This window comes from Poecilia reticulata, chromosome 2, assembly GCF_904066995.2.
Source record: "Poecilia reticulata chromosome 2, P_reticulata-male-v2, whole genome shotgun sequence".
In the NCBI taxonomy this organism is placed as follows: Eukaryota; Metazoa; Chordata; class Actinopteri; order Cyprinodontiformes; family Poeciliidae; genus Poecilia; species Poecilia reticulata.
Window position 1 is genome coordinate 32,114,134 of NC_088831.1, and position 18,349 is coordinate 32,132,482.

At 37.9% G+C, this 18,349-nt stretch overlaps 1 protein-coding gene across 3 annotated transcripts in view; it reads left to right on the forward strand.

Moving 5' to 3' along the window:
- Positions 1–18,349, forward strand: part of kcnh7b (potassium channel, voltage gated eag related subfamily H, member 7b) — a 44,899-nt gene that overhangs the window by 14,715 nt on the left and 11,835 nt on the right. For 2 of the 3 annotated variants that reach the window (XM_081603797.1, XM_008404023.3), the window contains exons 3-8: positions 4,822–4,977; positions 9,492–9,932; positions 12,266–12,477; positions 13,850–14,275; positions 15,874–16,273; positions 16,422–16,622. In XM_081603797.1, the coding sequence (XP_081459923.1) occupies positions 4,822–4,977; positions 9,492–9,932; positions 12,266–12,477; positions 13,850–14,275; positions 15,874–16,273; positions 16,422–16,622 (1,836 nt within the window). Of the gene's footprint in view, positions 1–4,821; positions 4,978–9,491; positions 9,933–12,265; positions 12,478–13,849; positions 14,276–15,873; positions 16,274–16,421; positions 16,623–16,800; positions 17,695–18,349 lie in introns of those variants that run through there. The other variant, XM_081603801.1, reaches the window with a different exon arrangement.

Here is an 18,349-nt window from a genome sequence, read left to right on the forward strand (position 1 = left end):
CCATCCATCCATCCATCCATCCATCCATCCATCCATCCATCCATCCATCCATCCATCCATTTTCTTCCGCTTATCCGGGGTCGGGTCGCGTGGGCAGCAGCTTCAGAAGGGAGGCCCAGACTTCCCTCTCCCCAGCCACTTCTTCCAGCTCCTCCGGGGGAATCCCAAGGCGTTCCCAGGCCAGCCGAGAGACGTAATCCCTCCAGCGTGTCCTGGGTCTTCCCCGAGGCCTCCTCCCGGTGGGACGTGCCCGGAACACCTCACCAGGGAGGCGTCCAGGAGGCATCCTTACCAGATGCCCGAGCCACCTCAACTGGCTCCTCTCGACGTGGAGGAGCAGCGGCTCTACTCTGAGTCCCTCCCGGATGACCGAGCTTCTCACCCTATCTCTAAGGGAGAGCCCAGCCACCCTGCGGAGGAAACTCATTTCGGCCGCTTGTACCCGTGATCTCGTTCTTTCGGTCATGACCCAAAGCTCATGACCATAGATGAGGGTGGGAACGTAGATCGACCGGTAAATCGAGAGCTTCGCTTTTTGGCTCAGCTCTCTCTTCACCACGACGGACCGGTACAGCGCCCGCTTCACAGTAGACGCTGCCCCAATCCGCCTGTCGATCTCCCGCTCCCTTCTTCCCTCATTCGTGAACAAGATCCCCAGATACTTAAACTCCTCCACTTGAGGCAGGACGACCCCCCTGACCCGGAGAAGGCACTCTACCCTTTTCCGGCTCAAGACCATGGCCTCGGATTTGGAGGCACTGAGCCTCATCCCGGCCGCTTCACACTCGGCTGCGAACCGCTCCAGTGAGAGCTGCAGATCACGTTCCGATGAAGCCAACAGGACCACATCATCCGCAAAAAGCAGAGATGCGATCCTAAGGCCACCAAAACGGATCCCCTCAACACCTCGGCTGCGCCTAGAAATTCTGTCCATAAAAGTAATGAACAGAATCGGTGACAAAGGGCAGCCTTGGCGGAGTCCAACTCTCACCGGAAACGCTAATCACCTAATTATTGTATTCAGGTGTGGTGCAGCGGCGGCACATCTAATGTTGCAGGACAGTGGTCCTCCAGGACGGGAGTTTTACACCTGTGGCTTAGATCAAGCCAAATGGTCCAGCACAGCCACTCCCCCATTTTGCAGTCTACAGCCAAAAACCTAAAGAAAACGACCCCGCAGCTAAATAATGCCAATTCAAATGAGCTCCAGATTTTCCTGACAGTTTCAATGTTAGTTTAAGATAATAAACAGTCATATATACCGTGATATCCAAACAAATAAACGTACGTTAAGCAAACTGTGTATATGAATCAATACTCGTGTAAACGGAAACTCCTGATAATTTTAACATAAAACTTACCTTGTTACAATAAGCTTCAGACAAGACGCCATACTGCTGCTTCCGCTCCTCAGGCAAACATGTGACGCAGTAGCGGAACAAGACGGCGTGGGCCGGGGGGCGGGGCTAATGACCGGGCCCAAATAATAAAGCTCATGACAATTTAACTTTACAACATAGACATGCCCGAAACAGCGGAGCTAACAAGTTTCATGACCACCGAGAGCGACTTTGTCATTTTGAAGTCCATCTGACATGAAATACAACAAACCAAGAGAAGAACAGAAGCATCAGGATACTAGTCACTAATGATGAAACAACACAAATTCAAAACATGTTACCGTTCCGTAGCTCTAGTTTGCCATTTGCTGCCAAGTGACTGATGATGACGTTGGTGACAAGCTTTACCCAGAATGCACCTGGAGAAAATAAGGACGATTAATTTGTAGTTTTGTGTGTCATAAAGTCAAATATGAGTGAAAATAAAGCCAGTCATGTGGCACAACATTTTATTTAATATTTTACACCCACTATGTCACTAAAATCAGTCAGTCTAATAAACAATGGGGCATGAGTCAACAATGGGACACCCTACTATATAAGCTATCTAAATCAACACCAGACAGAGTGTTGAGTGAGAAATCAACACTGGACTGGACTAACTCTTTGGAACTCTTAGGGAATCAATTAGCGTCAACAAGTGTTGGATTGATGCCATATTTTTAACGTACAACACTTTCACTGGAAATCTGACAGTTCTGAATTTGCTGTGTACTCGCAAAAAAAAGCTGTTTTTTTTTCTGCAGAAATATAAAACTCAGATATTTTTTCTCTATTAATAACCCTAATTTTTCAGCAATCCTCTAACTCTAGACATGAGCTGTAATCATTATAAAACATTTGCAAAGTGTTTATAGGGTTTATAGCTCATATCTTTAACAAGGCAAAAGTATTTACACCCTTTAAACTTTTTGTGAATTTTATCACCCAACAACCAACAACTCCAATGTATTTTATTAGTATTTTACGTGACAGACCAAAAGAAAATCACAAAGTAAAATTTGAAAATGTGTGATCTGCATTTATATTTAGCCCCTAAATAAAATCCACTGTGTACATCAGTAGATTAATCAATATTAGCACCATATTATAGATATGCTTTATTCAACATGGAGAGGTGAGCTAGACAGAGTTGAGGAAGATGCTCATCTTCCCACAGGACAACCTCAAACATAAATCCATAGTCACAGTGGAATGGTTTTAGAATGATTTAGACATTAGTCTAATTCATAATATTTAACAAAATCCAGAAATGACTGCTTACAGATGCTCTCCAAAAGCAGATGGCTAAACAAAATAATTAAAAAAGCAGGCTGAATATACATACATGGTAAACTTTTTTTATTTTTATGTAAAAAGAAAAAAATGAAAACCATGTGTCATTTTCCTTCACATGGACAATTATGCACTAATTTGTGTGTTTTTTTATTATCACAAGGGACCCCCTACCCAAAAATACTGACATACCATGAATGACAAAATGTGATAAAGTTTTGGAGAAACACTGCAAAACACTGCATGTGATACTGAGTGGAAACAGGATTTGAGTAAAACCTGTGTTAGTATGTCTGTTATTTTCTGTGCATCCTATTATTCTTTCGCTTTTTATGTTTTTATATCATCTGTATCATATAAAAACATTGCTGCTGGTATACAGAATTTCCCCACTAAGAGACAATAAAGGTTATTTCTATTCTATTCTATTCTATTCTATTCTATTCTATTCTATTCTATTCTATTTGTATTCTAGTCTATTTCTATAAAATATAAATCAAACCTTTTAAGCTGCCATTTGAGCCTGGTCTGTGTGAGGAGTAGTTGGAATACGGTCCAGATCTTTAGAATAAACGTGTCTGACAGTGAAGAGGCTCATATAAAAATAGATTTCCTGGAACTCAGAGTCAACACATTGAGTTCTTCGATTGCAACGTTAAAGGTCTTGTTTTTTAGCTAATAACCGTGTTGTATAGATTTCTAGTATTTTCTCTACTAGCTAGAATTAAATAAATGTTTGAAAGACCAAGATATAATCAAAACATTTTTTTATCCTACAGTTTTATTGGTTTTATTAGAGCAGAAATATTACCTGTATTTTTTCCAGAGAAATGCATTTTTTTATGCAAGAGGATTTTCTAGTAAAGGACAAACAGCTGCCCTGCCCTGACAGCCGTGTTCCTCTTCATCATGAAATACAGTGAGGCAACCACAACATGAGGCTAGATGTAGTCCACACCTGCTGGTCCTATTATCCTCACACTATATATGCAGCTGTATGTTGCGTTATTTATTCCCATGGGTTCACCTCACACTATACACTTGAAACATTAAATATAATTGGTTCTCCAAGAATAATTCATTAAAGTTTTTTTGTTTGTTTGTTTCCTATTCCATTAAAATCATATTAGGGTATTTCAAAATTGACAATGCATCACTACTTTCATTCGTTTAGATGCAGAAACCCTTCCAACGCATTTCTGGCATGTTGAGGCAGAGCAAGCTCGTTATATTTAGTCAGACACCAAGTCGGCTGCTAATGAATGCTGCTGGCAGGGTGTCTGTGAGCCCCGAGGAGATTACAGGGAACACTGATAATGTGTGTCCTCTCTATAAATGAGGAAGACAGCAACCTACACAGACAGATCGGCAGACTTTTCCATTTGGACTGTGTCTTTTCTGCCCATACCAACAGGATGCATGCAGCTGTTTCCATATAGCTTCTAAAAACGCTAATCTTATTTTCGTTTGAATTCATGGTGGGAATGTCCATTATGTTGTCAAGGATTTAATGGTTTATGAGTTAAAACACTGTCAGAATTGCTTTATCCTGCTGGTCACTGATCCGTTATGTCAGCTTAGCCGCTGCAGCACAGTGGCTATTGTGATGCTGTTTAGAGCTCAGCAGGTAGAAAGTTTTACTATCGGGGCCAAGAGGTTCAACTGCAAATATCCAGCACAAATTGATTGTTCTGTTTCTGTCCTTAAATTGATTTTAATAGGGTCAGCCCATTTAAAACATCCCTCTAAATCTTACTCCCTCTCTATTCTGGCCTGGTAAGTTTTAATTCACCTACATCAGTTCCATCTATCTATCTACCTTTCCCTCCATCTGTACATCTAGCTCTCTCTTTATCTTGTTTGCTAAAAAAAAATAGTGTAAAGTAGTTTTAAGTGTAGCAAGTTTTTAATGTGTCCTTTTGATGGGGTTTGAAAACAAAACATTAAACTCAGTCACTCCTGTTGTAAACGACAAACCTTTTCACAATCCTTACACATGATTTCCCATCCAAACACTGGACTTCGAGGACATTGTTTTAGGTAATGTTTATTAGATGGCGCATGTTGAAAAGTTAACAGTTCTTAGGCTGACCTTTAAACGTAGTGATTTCAGTTGTTTGACACAGGTATTTTTGTTCTCTTTCAGGGTCTGACTTTCAGTGTACTACTCACACAATCCCAGTGAAGAATGAAGAAGGAGTTGTGATGATGTTTATTTTAAATTTTGAATACGTTGTGGATGAAGGAAGTGACCACTCCACAGAGAACATAAGCCCTGCATCCCCTACAAAGTCAGATCAAAGTGAGTATCAGATATACCAGGAGTTTATTACTGAACTTCTATAAATAGTATCATATCTTTCCATTCTTTGGTCGCCTTGTACTAGGTCTGAGTGTGCTTAACATTATTACCACTTTGCTCCAATTAGTTGTTCCATAACAAGATTTTCAGCCAGGGTAAAAAAAAAAAAAGTGTGAAATAAATGGGTTTTTTTTCAGAAATAAATCTTAGAATATTCCATGATATCATATCTCTTCCAAAAGAAATACACCCCCACTTCAAGTAATGTCATCTTGTTGTAAACAAAATATACCTGGGGTCTGCATCTGCATCTTCAGAGCCACAAGGGATTCTTTGGAAAAAAATTATGTTTTTTCTTAAATTGACAAGGAATGAACTAAAGTGTTTTTTTTTTTTTGTTTTGTTTTGTTTTGTTTGGTTTGTTTTTAATATAGTCATAATAACAAATGCAGTTTTCATGTCTTTTTTAATGGGAGAGTTGTAATGAAATTCCAAAAAAGAATAACACTAAGAGTACCTGTAATATTTTTAGATTACCTTTTCTCTTCAGTAGGTTGGAAACTACTAAATGTGCTACATCATCATTTTATCATTTGAAAAAATATGTCAGTATATTAAAGACGAAAAGGTAGACATTGTAGCCAATGTTTGTTTGCAAACGTTTTCTGTTTTTCATTTGTCAAAAGGTCATGGAGCACTATTTTTGGGCTAGTCTTGGACTAAAAAGAGTCTTTGGATTCTAAAGTTTGGAGAGCCCTGTTATAATCTTACAATATTGCAGTCAGCTGCAGGTTTTAAAATATATATAATGATGCATTTTCAAAAAGGCAAACAACCTGTTTAAACATTACATTTTAAATTCCAGGCAGCTATGTTAGATTTGTTGATCAAGGTTGGTAAGAAACCTGCAACTCTCCCACTTTAAATTCCAATTTAGGCGGGTCTTTCTGTTAATTTTTTTCAAATTAAAATTTGGAAAACATAACTAATTACATCCTTGAACCAACAGTGCTAATTGATAAGAATGATTTGTTCTTCTTTTGTTGTTCTAATGGCATAATACAACAAACTGACTAGGTGCTGAATTGCTGTCTTCAAAAGTCCGCCAGTATAGCGCGTACTTACTGTGTTTGAATTTGTTATGAAAAGTTCGAGAACCATTGGCTTATTTTATTAGTCCGCTAGCACAGAGTAGCTTACAAAGTTGCAGTAACAAGCCCCATGTGAACACAGGGACAGAATGCTGTGCTCTGCTTGTGTCTTTGTATTTTCTCTCTGGGTGTGTATCAGATGGTGCAAAAACAATGAAACATGCAGTTCAGCAATATTCTTTTCTCTGTCTCTAGGGCTCTTTCATTTAGCTTGAGTTGTACCATGTTCATATGTGAATTTTATGCCTCTGCATGCAGCCATGTCCCTGTGTTTTATGCTAGCATTGTTAATCAGAGTTGATGGCTTGTGATGAGGTTTCAAGAAGAGAACCTGTGGGTACATGAGACAGATGAACATACGATGTGACTTTAGATTAGTGGAGTGAGAGAGAAAGAGTCTTCACTACACACGCTCACACACACACTTACTGTATGACCTTAACGTTGTCTTTGACTTTGAATTTCTCTTACACAACAGGAAGGAATTAAAGTTGATTTCAGGCTGCCCTCGAGACTTTCCCATTGAACCTGTACCGTATTTTCCACACTATAAGGCGCACCTAAAAACCTTCAATTTCCTCAAAAGCCGACAGTGCGCCTTATAATCCGGTGCACCTTATATATGGACCAATATTGAGCCACAACAGGTCTAGCAACTACGGTAAGCAGCCGCCGAAGAAGTGCGCGGTGCATGCTGGGATAGTTGTCAGAACGCTGGTTTGTTAATAAAGTTTGATAATACATTTAAAGCCATGGGGGGGAGGGGAGGGGGAAGAGAGACAGATACTGCGGCGGCAGCGTGTCGGTTGGTCTGTGTTACCCAGAAAGCAGTTGGGCACAATATCGCAACATCAACACCAACAACTGGGGCAGCCTAGTATATAAGGTACTAGGGGACCACTTCTTTACAAGTGTGGACGTGTAATAACAGAGTACTGAACAAATTGGCAACCCAAACAGAAGCGTCTATTCTATGCGCCTTATATATGAAAAAGTTTTAAAATAGGCCATTCATTGAAGGTGTGCCTTATAATCCGGTGCGCCTTATAGTGCGGAAAATACGGTACGTGAACTACTGTTTTTGCAGACTATGAGTTTCTTTCTGTTACTATAAAATCAAACATTAATATGATTGTTTTAGTATATTATTTTAGTTGCACAAAACCTTTAAATACCATTTAACTTCTTTAGACTTCAAGTTTTTATTTACTCGTTAATGGTTTTATATGTTCAAAAGAGATATGTATTGCAGTATCACTTACATTTACACACCAATGCAAAATATTTGATGCATCAGCTGCTTTCTGAAAATATGTTTTCTGACACTATTGCATAAGTTGAAAGACTTTTGAAAGTTTGACATCAGAGAATCAGCCTATGCAAGCTTCAGTATCTAAAATTACTCATGGTAAACTAATTTGCTTCTTCTAGCTATCGCCAACCGCTTTATGACAAACACTGTAAATGGAGTTGGAAAACTGGTGGTCTTCACACCTCATCTTTTAATGTGCAGTCCCATTACAGCAGGGCAATATTGGAACCGCTCTTTTATGAGATGGAGATTAAACTGTAATTGCTGTTAGATGCGTCTCTAACATTGTCTTGGGCTCATATTTCTGAAGGAGTAAAACAACCACAAAATTGTTCTTCCTGCCTAATTGCTCCTGTTAATGTTTCATTGCAAATATTACCTATAGGACTTAGACACAAACAAGCATTCTGCATTTAACACTTTTTTCTTGCTTCCCGTGTAACATATTTTTAAAAAAGTAATTTGGTGTTTGATTTTGTAATCCCCTGAAGCTCAAAACATTGTTATTGATAATCAATTTTCAAAAAGTGAAGATGTAGGTTTTATACTCCCGAGTCTCTTTATTAGACTCACCTTTCCAGATGGAGTGCAGTCAACGTGCTCCTTTTAGATTTCTGGCATAATGCAATATCCTGCTGGAATCAGCTGTCATGAAGAAGGGTCATAAAGAGATTAACACAATCAGCAACCATGTAAGGTATGCGAGATCCAAAAAATTCCAAGTCGGGACTCTAAGTGGCTCAGTAGCAGAGCAGGTCTACCATAAACAGAGGCTGCAGTCCTCAATTCTGCTACCGTGTTCAATTCCTGCCCCCTGGCCAACTACTGCACGTCCTCCCTTCTTTTGTAAAACTACTAATAAATAAAGGCTACTGGTAGCATTAGTGGCCCTGAAAAGGATACAATACCAAGTTTGTATTTAAAGGTTGAACTTGCTCCAGGAAAATATCTACTCACCATGACACCACCACTACCGGGCTATGAAGTGTAGATACAAGGCAGGATGGATCCATGCCTGTCCCAGTGTTCAATGTGTTGGGCAGAGATTGTTTTCCAAATTATTTTTAAAGAGTGGTTATTTCATCTACGTTTCCCTTTCTATTATCTAGTTTGCCCATTCCCCTTTGACTTCTTGAAAATACATTTTCCTACACACAGCTACCACTAGACTTTCTCTCCATTCTCTCTGAAAGAAGAAGATGGTTGTTTGTAAAAATCTTAATGAATCGGAAGTTTTAGAAATACTCCAACCAGCCTTCTCGTTCTTCTCCATTCAGTTTTAACGTTCAGTTTTGCTGATTTAGTATTTGGGTTAGCAAGCGATCAAAGAGGTATTTCTAGTGAAGCGGCCGATGAGTGAATATGGCTCTAATTCTAATTATATCAGACTCTAACAATTCTTATAGGAGGCTGTACATGCCATATTTATTTGCTAGTTTCGTAAACTGGGCCATGCTAAAATACTGTGTTTCAATGGGAGCAGAGGCCATCTTGCAATTAAAAAAATATTCGGTTTGATTTGTACCTCCTTCTGCCACATGTCCCCCTGGGCAAGGCACTTAATCTCAAGTTCCCTACTGATTTGCAAAATGGTGTATGAATGTCTGCATGTTTGTGTGTTTGGCTGGTTGAATGTGGCTCTAGTGTAAAAGCACTTTAAAGATTCGGTGTGACTAGAAAAGGGCAATGCAAGTCCAGTCCAGTTTTAGCAAAAATGTAATAATGAAGTAAACTTCCAATATGTGATTGAATACATGTTACAAACTGCTGAAAATGTAACAACAAAAATGGTTTGTCATAGGGGACATCAACTATTAGTAGGTAAACAGTATTATGCCTCACTCTGGTGACATCTACATTCACTTTGTTTCAGGGTTGACAGCACAGCAGCTGCGATAATGTGGATGGATTTTTGGGTGTGTGTGTTGAATGCATTTTAAGTTAATGTCATACAGACACTTCAGTGTTTGGCGGATGTACTGTTGAACTTTAAATGTCATTTCAGTGCAGAAAGATAATCGGTATATCGACTTTCTTTTCTCATTTGATAGGAAGGAGCAGATTTTTTCGCTTCCGTCAGGTCGCCTTGAGCCTGATGAATACCAACAAGCAATCTCTTCCACAAGAGGACCCGGACGCCGTGATGGTGGATTCTCCCAAAGAAGATGAGGACTCGGTGGCCTTGGAGAGCTTTCCTTCACCCACAAAGAGCATTTGCAGTCCTACTGAGGCCAATGACACGCGTGCCCTCATAAGTTCTAGCCACCACTCTTCCCAGGCTAGCATCGGCCCTGAACCACTTGATCATTCATCCCTCAAAGTCCCGTGGGACAAGCTGTACCAGACAGAGCCTCACCAGTCCTCCACCTCCCTGTCAAACACCTTCCCCAGAGGCAGCACCGGCAGCATGAGAAGAGCCTCATCCATCCATGAAATTGAGGGCTACAGCTCCAATTCAAAAAGCGCATTCAGGGACCGACATACAAGTGAAGGTACAATTTCTAATTAGAGACATTAGTAACTCAGGCAGTGAGGCATCCGGAGTGGAAAGATTGTATAACCTGTTTAGAAATTCAAACTAAATCAAATAAATGAACTGGCTTGGAGAGTTTTTGCAAAGAAGGTACCGACTCATTAAACTTGGGAGGGAAATTCTTAATAATGATTAAAAAATACGTAATAGTAGTGCCCAAAAGCAATGTAACTGGGATGCAATAGAGAATTGGGAGAGGAATCTAGATGCAAAGATAAGTCTTACTATACATAATTATTTTTAATAATAATTGTATGGTTTAAGAAAAATAGATATAAACTAGGACAATGATATTAGGTCATAGTTTATGTAAATACATGCATTACGTTCCATCTAGTGATCTTGTTTTTAAAGTACCAAGATTTAAGTCGTGGTCCATGGATCTGTATTAGATGTTAAAATGGCTATATCACATCATTTATTTATATAATATGATAAATAATAAGCCTATTAGCTAAAAGTTGATTGAAAATTGTTCAACCCTATTGAGTAAACTGATATCTACTCCAGACAGCGAGTCCCTTGATAAAATATTTTCGAGAGCTATAAAGTGAGCTTAAAATTTGTAGATTTTTTGCTAAAATGTCAGTTTTCTGTCACATCTAAACTTTGTAGAAGTCATCATTCATCATTCAAACATTATGGACTACTCAGATAACCAAACTTTTTGGATGGAACTTGTATTCACTTAAAAGCAGTCAAATAATAAGGATAAGTGGCAGCTGGCTAATGGAAGTCAAGGTAATGTAAAAAAATTTATAAACATGAAAGATATTCACTCAACTATATGTATTAGTAGGTAGGTTGTTTGGTTAAACATTACAAAAATGTGTTAGTTTCAGTCAACCCAATTTCTTGTTTAAATTTATGAAGCAAAACGTAATAGTTCGGCTTAGAGCCATGTGGGTGACCATGGAATAGAGAAAACAAAAAACATGGTATATCCCATCAGCAAAAAAAGATTTGACGTTGGAATATAAATATGAAATATAATAAAAGTAGTCACACTTTATGTAATGGATTTATGCTTTTTTGTTTTTCTCTCCCCTTTTCCAATGTACTTTTGCTTGTTCTTTGTTTTCTTTTAGTGTTTGAGTTTGTCAGCGGGTTTATGCATTTTTTTTCTCCTTTTGCTACTTTATGTCTGATTTTGCTTTTGATTTTTTTTATATTGACTTTTCATCAAACTTAAATTTTTGCTCTACAAAAGCTTCTCTTAAAATGGGAAAGTACGTCAGCAGCTCTGTAAAAAGATTACACTGATTGAATTTAAATTAAAACTGCATTTCCTGCAGATACGTTTACCAATGTGCACCAAAGGCACATGTGATATCTTGATGTCTTGAAGAAAAAGCATAATGTGGAAACTGAAGAAAGGAGTTTGGAAAAAAAAAGGCAAACAGGAGCTGATTATTCTGTCTTTACAACGCATATTCTAAAGATCAGAAATACTCCATTTCCAGTAACTCAGTTGTGAACATAAGCTAATCATTATTATAAAAATATTTTTGAAAGCACTAATAATGAAGGTCTGGACTGATCAGAATACTTAAATGTTTTGTTGAGGACTTCTGAAACTCCTGCGGGACTGTGTTGGTGTCAACACTTTTCCTCAAAACCTTGAGATTTTGCTTTTAAGATGCTAACATCTGTAATCAGCTACAAGTGATTTTTCTTTTTGTGAAAACACATACATTATTTCCATTATTCTGTCGTAGCTACTAAAACTGTTAAAGCTAACACAGAAAGTGTTCAAATTTGCAAAAGTGCGGAAACTCCTAAAGAGCTGCTGGAGAACATTTGCTAAATGTTTATCTAGTGGGAGGTGCACTCTGTGTTCTTTTTCTTCTACTTGTTTTTCGTATGAAACTAAGTGGGATATAAAGTAAGAGGGTTTTCTCCACCTGGTTAACTTTTCTTGTGAAAGTGCCATCTTTAAGGGGATATTTAAAAGAAAATATATCTGAGAGACAATCATTTACTATAAACATACTTCAGTCTCTGTTATGTCATCTTAGTACAAAAAAGATGGAGGTAAATGTGATTTAAAGTTCCTTCAATTTTAAGTTAGTCCACATGAGCAAAACAACAGATCATTTTATGGTTTTAATGTACACAATATTCCATAGGCTCTGCTAAGAATATTAACTTGGAAAACAGTTTTTAATTGTTGGATTACAAAGATTTATTAGATGTTTTTTTTAATGATTTTATGAAAATAAATTAATTAGGTTTGTCCTAAAGATGATGATTTTGCTGCTAAGATAAATGCTCTCTTCCATGAATCACCAGGCCCTTTCAACCATGTGAAGTCCAGTCTGCTCGGCTCTACCTCTGATTCAAACATCAACAAGTACAGCACCATCAACAAGATCCCGCTGATTGCACTCAACTTCACAGAGGGCACCGATAAGAAAGCTCATTCTCCCCCAACCTCAGAGAAAGCCATCATAGCACCAAAAGTCAAAGACAGAACTCACAACGTCACAGAAAAAGTTACACAGGTGAGATTAAAGATTTTGTCTTCAAGAGCAGGCCAAACTCCAGCCCATTATTCTAAAAGCCGATAAGTGCTCCACAAGAATAGATAGATCTGTCCTCACTCTAAGAGCCGCAAGAACAAAATGACACCATTCTGTTTTTGCAGTCCTGGTTTGGGAGTTCTTATACTTTGTTCTCAATCCATATTCTGGGTAGAACCTTATTTTGTATGGTGTCTGAGAAATATTAAAAAGGTGTGTTTTTATGGGAAAGACCTATGAAGACTTCCTGGGAAATCTGCACTTAGGTCTTTCAAATTCTAAAGCAAAAATAAAATAAGAAAGACATAAAATATGAAACTGTTTGACATTCACAGACTTTTAATATCTCAAACCTACTCACATAGCCAGAAGGATCTTTAACCACACACACAGTGTGTGTGGTTCTGTCAGCTGAAACATGAACATGGGTAAATTATGATGGGCAATGCTAACATGACACAAGTGGGGGATTATTTACTCTAGTAACTCATTCATAAGCTGGACTTTAAACAGGCATTTTATATAGCATAGCGAAAAAAGTGCAGCGTGTTACTACTGCAAACAAGTAATTGCAACACAAAAAGGATCTTATTCCTGAATATTTTATGATAATACTGATTACACACATTTTCTTTGCTCTCTTTCTTTTTTTCCCCTCCACAATGATCGCATCACTCTTTGTAAGCTTTAACATTTTATCCATTGTGACAGATTTGACATTTCAGTTTTGTGAGTGACATTCTTAGAAATCCTACGTTTAAACTTCTTTCAACATGCATGCCACCATCTTAATTAAATACTTCCTTACACTTTGATGTGAGGTTTTGAGGCACTGCTTCATGACGGGTGGCATGGCCAAATTTATAATTCATGTGTATGTACTGAGAATAACAGACCAAAAAAAGAGATCCAGGGCCCCCATTATTGCTGATACGCTATTTTTCTGCTTTTAGAGAATCCCATCTTTGTCTAACATTTGAAAATAAACTAAAAGGAAATGAGAGAACAACTCATGCCCCTGAACACCTGTGACAAACTACAGTCAAGCCAGAGTTCATCCATCTTTAAAAAAATCAATCACGTTTTGCTCATTAAAGAGACTGAATGACAATATTTCTTCTTTTCCTCAGTTAATCATGTGAACGGTGATTTAGTTGATTTATTGATATCCTTTAGGTCCCTGAACTGTTAAAATTGCTTTGCAAATTTGATTTAATTCACTAAGAAATCTTGACTAAGCCGTCAGAAAACAATAAACCTGTCAGAATTTCACTAGAAATTAAACTCTATAATTCTACAGTTCAGTAGTAGTGAGAAGAGTCGTGTTAAACTGTCTCTCTTTCCACCTCTCCAGGTCCTTTCCCTTGGAGCCGATGTGCTTCCAGAGTACAAGCTGCAGGCGCCTCGCATTGATAAGTTCACCATCCTCCACTACAGCCCCTTTAAAGCAGTATGGGACTGGCTGATCCTGCTGCTGGTCATCTACACAGCAATCCTCACTCCTTACTCTGCTGCTTTCCTGCTCAATGACCAGGAGGAGCAGAGGAGACGTGAATGTGGCTACTCCTGCAGCCCTCTCAATGTTGTGGATTTGATCGTGGACATCATGTTCATTATTGACATCCTCATAAACTTCAGGACCACCTACGTTAACCACAACGAGGAAGTGGTTAGCCATCCAGCTAAGATAGCGATCCATTACTTCAAAGGCTGGTTCCTCATTGATATGGTTGCAGCGATCCCCTTTGATCTACTGATCTTTGGCTCGGGATCGGATGAGGTCTGTTGTTTTGAATTTGTAGTTTGTATTTTTGTACCCATTTATAACGCCTTTGAGCTTTTCTCACATCATCCACGGGATGTTTGCTCTATTAACTGGACTAGTTCCCAAGGGGAGCTCCTCAAAGCTGGAATTTTCCTCTGGGATATGAAAGGATTACTTCAAATTTGATGTTTTTCTCCCTTAGTGTATTTCTTTATATCTCCTTTTTTTCTGAATGGTCCTCATTCTGGTATCCATTTACATGGATTAATGGCTTACCGAATCGCAATCAATGGTGCATTTATGTGAGGACCCGACCAGAAGAGTTATGTACACAGCTGGCCATGTTAGATGGTCATTGGCAGGCTGGCTGCCAGCTCTGTCGGCTTGTTTGTCTGGCAGGAGATTTCCCCTAAGGCTCTGGATCCACTTCAGGGCTTTATCGTGCTTTGTGGCCACTCCATTACACCAGAAAAGCTCCTGATTATAGACAATAATCATCTTTTCTATCTCTGCTGCTGCTAGTGTTGAGTCATTTCACTGGATCACAACAAATCAAAAAGAAAATGGGTTTCTAGTTTTTTTTTTCCTTTCACAAAAAGAAAAAAAATGTATGGCTTCAGCAAATTGTCACTGTAATTGACACATTATGATGACATCTCAGTTTCTCAGCTTCTATTTATAGCTTCTCAGCTTTGGTGTTTATACATTTTAGACTGATCATGGGAAATTCAACTCGGCTTCATTCTCACTCGCGAAGGGAACACAAGGAAAGCAGATGGTTTTTATGAGGCTCATTTAATTTAGAAGCTTAATAAGACAGCTACAAATACTTATGGCAAACATTAATTTAGGATAAGATGTGTAAAATGTGAGATTCTAGTGTCCTACCAAAAGACTGATATAGTAAGAAACATATATATATATTTATTTTTATTCAGATTGAAGAGTAATTTCCGAGATTTGCTAAGGAGTATTATATACCGTTTGCAGCTGTCTGTCAGATTTGGCCTGTATTTAGCTCCATTGATCGTTTAATTAACTCTGATCAGCAGCTCAGTTCAATACAGGAAAGTATCACACTATCCATGTAGTGTTCAGAGGTAATGCTGACGTGTTTATTTTGTTCCTGTGTTCTGGTGATGCTGGATCGAAAGGCGCTATATTAGATCTAATGTTAAGATCACACGGTTTGGAGTGATTGGACTAATTTTGCAGTACATGGCAATATAGCTAACAAACACTTATTCCAAATGAGCTGTTGCTGTATTTTAGTCCCTATTCTTAACTACCAATGTCTGTGAACTATACCATCTCTCTCTCTATCTCTCTCTCTTCCTTTTTATATATATATAAAAAGAGAGACTCTCTGACTACTTTTCTTTATCCATGTCACCACATCTGAGGGTGTACTGACCCTAACTTTAGTCAAATCAAGCATCACTCAACAATGATACTTTATACTGTGTCATTATGCATTTCGTTCTTTGTCTACGTATAAGATGACGTAATTTCCAGCAAAGTGCAAACTGACTGTAATTTGAATTGACAATGCTAATGTACAGGCTACTGTCACGTAAGTGCTGACAATCTTTCTTCATGTGGCTTTTCTGTAGACAACCACTCTCATTGGCCTGCTAAAGACAGCGAGGCTCCTACGATTGGTGCGTGTCGCAAGAAAGCTGGACCGTTACTCTGAGTATGGAGCTGCTGTTCTGATGTTGCTCATGTGTATCTTTGCCCTAATTGCCCACTGGCTGGCCTGTATATGGTACGCTATCGGCAATGTGGAGAAGCCCTACCTACAGCACAAGATTGGCTGGCTCGACAATTTGGCATTGTCCATAGGGAAGAGATACAACTACAGCGATCCTAACTCTGGTCCCTCCATCAAGGACAAGTACGTCACCGCCCTTTACTTCACTTTCAGCAGTCTCACAAGTGTGGGCTTTGGGAATGTTTCCCCCAACACCAACTCAGAGAAGATCTTTTCCATATGCGTCATGTTAATTGGTTGTAAGTATTGCTGCTTATTTGCTGTTACATTTAACCCTCTTAATTTTATTAGGCATAATCCTTGCTTAATATATGTCTGTTCTTATAAGTATTGTTTACATTGGGATCTGCGTTTCAGCACCTTTTTTGATCAGTGTCTTTATTTCAGCCCTCATGTATGCCAGTATTTTTGGAAACGTCTCTGCCATCATCCAGAGACTGTACTCTGGGACAGCCCGCTACCATGCTCAAATGTTACGGGTCAAGGAGTTTATCCGCTTTCACCAGATCCCAAACCCTCTCAGGCAACGGCTGGAAGAGTACTTCCAGCACTCATGGACCTACACCAATGGCATCGACATGAACACGGTAAATAAAAAGAAAAAAGAAAAAGGAATAACCAACCAGCCAACCAAAAGATAAATAAATAAAAGAAATATTTGCATTTATCCGTCCTTGCATTAATGACTGTTTAGGATGCTAAAAAGAGCTTTCTTTCTTTCCTTTGCTCTACATCTGGACTGTCATCTCTTCATTGGTAAGAGCAGGAGGTACATCCATTTGCTCCATTTGTTTTGTCAATAATCTATTTGAATATTTCTTAAAGAAAATATATAATTGTATTTCAAAACTATTAAGCTCATGTTGCAGGAGTTCTTATATTCATGGTAAATTTAAATATTTTGTTCAGAGCTGAAAGGGTTTTATTTTCTTTTTATTAAAGCTGTACCTGTAATGCTACTTGGATGGGTAAAAATACTTAATAAGTCAGATAAATAATATAAATTATGTTTACTGTATTTTCTGACCATAGTACTATTATGGTACCTTTTTTTTACAGTTTGCTAAAACCTGATTAGAAATAATCCATATTGTTATAGATTGTTATGTTGTCATAAGTGGCTAATGTCTTAATTGCTTTAGAGAACTTGATTTACCATACATCTAGTAGTGGGTGCTGAACAGCTCATTTGTTACATGTGCAACTAGCTGACTTTTGTAAATGTAAAGCAATGTAATAAGACTATTACAAAGGCTTAATTGAAAGCTAATAATTTAGTTTTACCCTATTTAACTGTTTTTCTCTGACTGGAAATATATTCTATGTTCTGTTGTTAAAACAAAGTCCAGACGTCTTTAACATTGGAGTTGTTTTAAGATGGTCCACTTTAGTCTTAAGCTGCTTTCATGCCCAACCACTTCAGTCTTTGGAGCAAAGTAAGCTAGATTACCCCTGAATGAAGATGCCCGCTCAAAATATTAAATGTTTGACATATGAGATAAAAAGTTATGCATCTTGATAAATTTTTTGATCAACAAATAATAACTGTTTCACTTAACTTTCTCTGAAACAAATCATTTCACTGCAAGAAAATTTTACTTAAATCCATAAAAGATTCCAATCCATTTAGTTTGTTGGTGCAGCACATAAACAGCGGCTACTACACAAAATGTGTTAAAAAAAATATTACTTTACATAAATAAAATGTATAAATCAACTCAGTTCCACATTGATCAAACAATAGCAATCATCTTTGATGAAAAGTCAGTCATGTCAGATAGACAGATTTAAACTAAATAATTACCTGGATACCTTAAATTAATCAAAGTACCCAATGCCTTTCCCCATAAAATGTTTGCTTTTAATTTTTTTCAAACTAACCAATTTTTATTTGTCCATTTACTTTGTGATATGTTTTATATTTTAAGTTGAAAACCTATTATTAAAAATGTTTGAACTGGATTGGTAAAATAAAATGATCATCATTTTGGTTTAGATAATAGAATTAGTGAGCAAAATGACATAATGAAATGAGCATTTATAGACACACATCAGTACTTTTGGCTGCTAGGTTTGTCTACGAAGTACATAATCTGCACAGGCCCAAAAAATTTAAATAATCAAAACGTGAAGATTTTAAAAGCTACGGTTTCTGAGGAGCTATTTACTATTTTAGTGTAGTTTGCGAAATGATATGATTTTCTTGGTTTCACAAAATATGTTATGATTTTGCATTTACTGTTGGATTCTTTCTCAGTTGTTGGTTTTTTTTTTTTTCTGGTGTGTTGTACTATCTTCAAATCTCAATACCATTT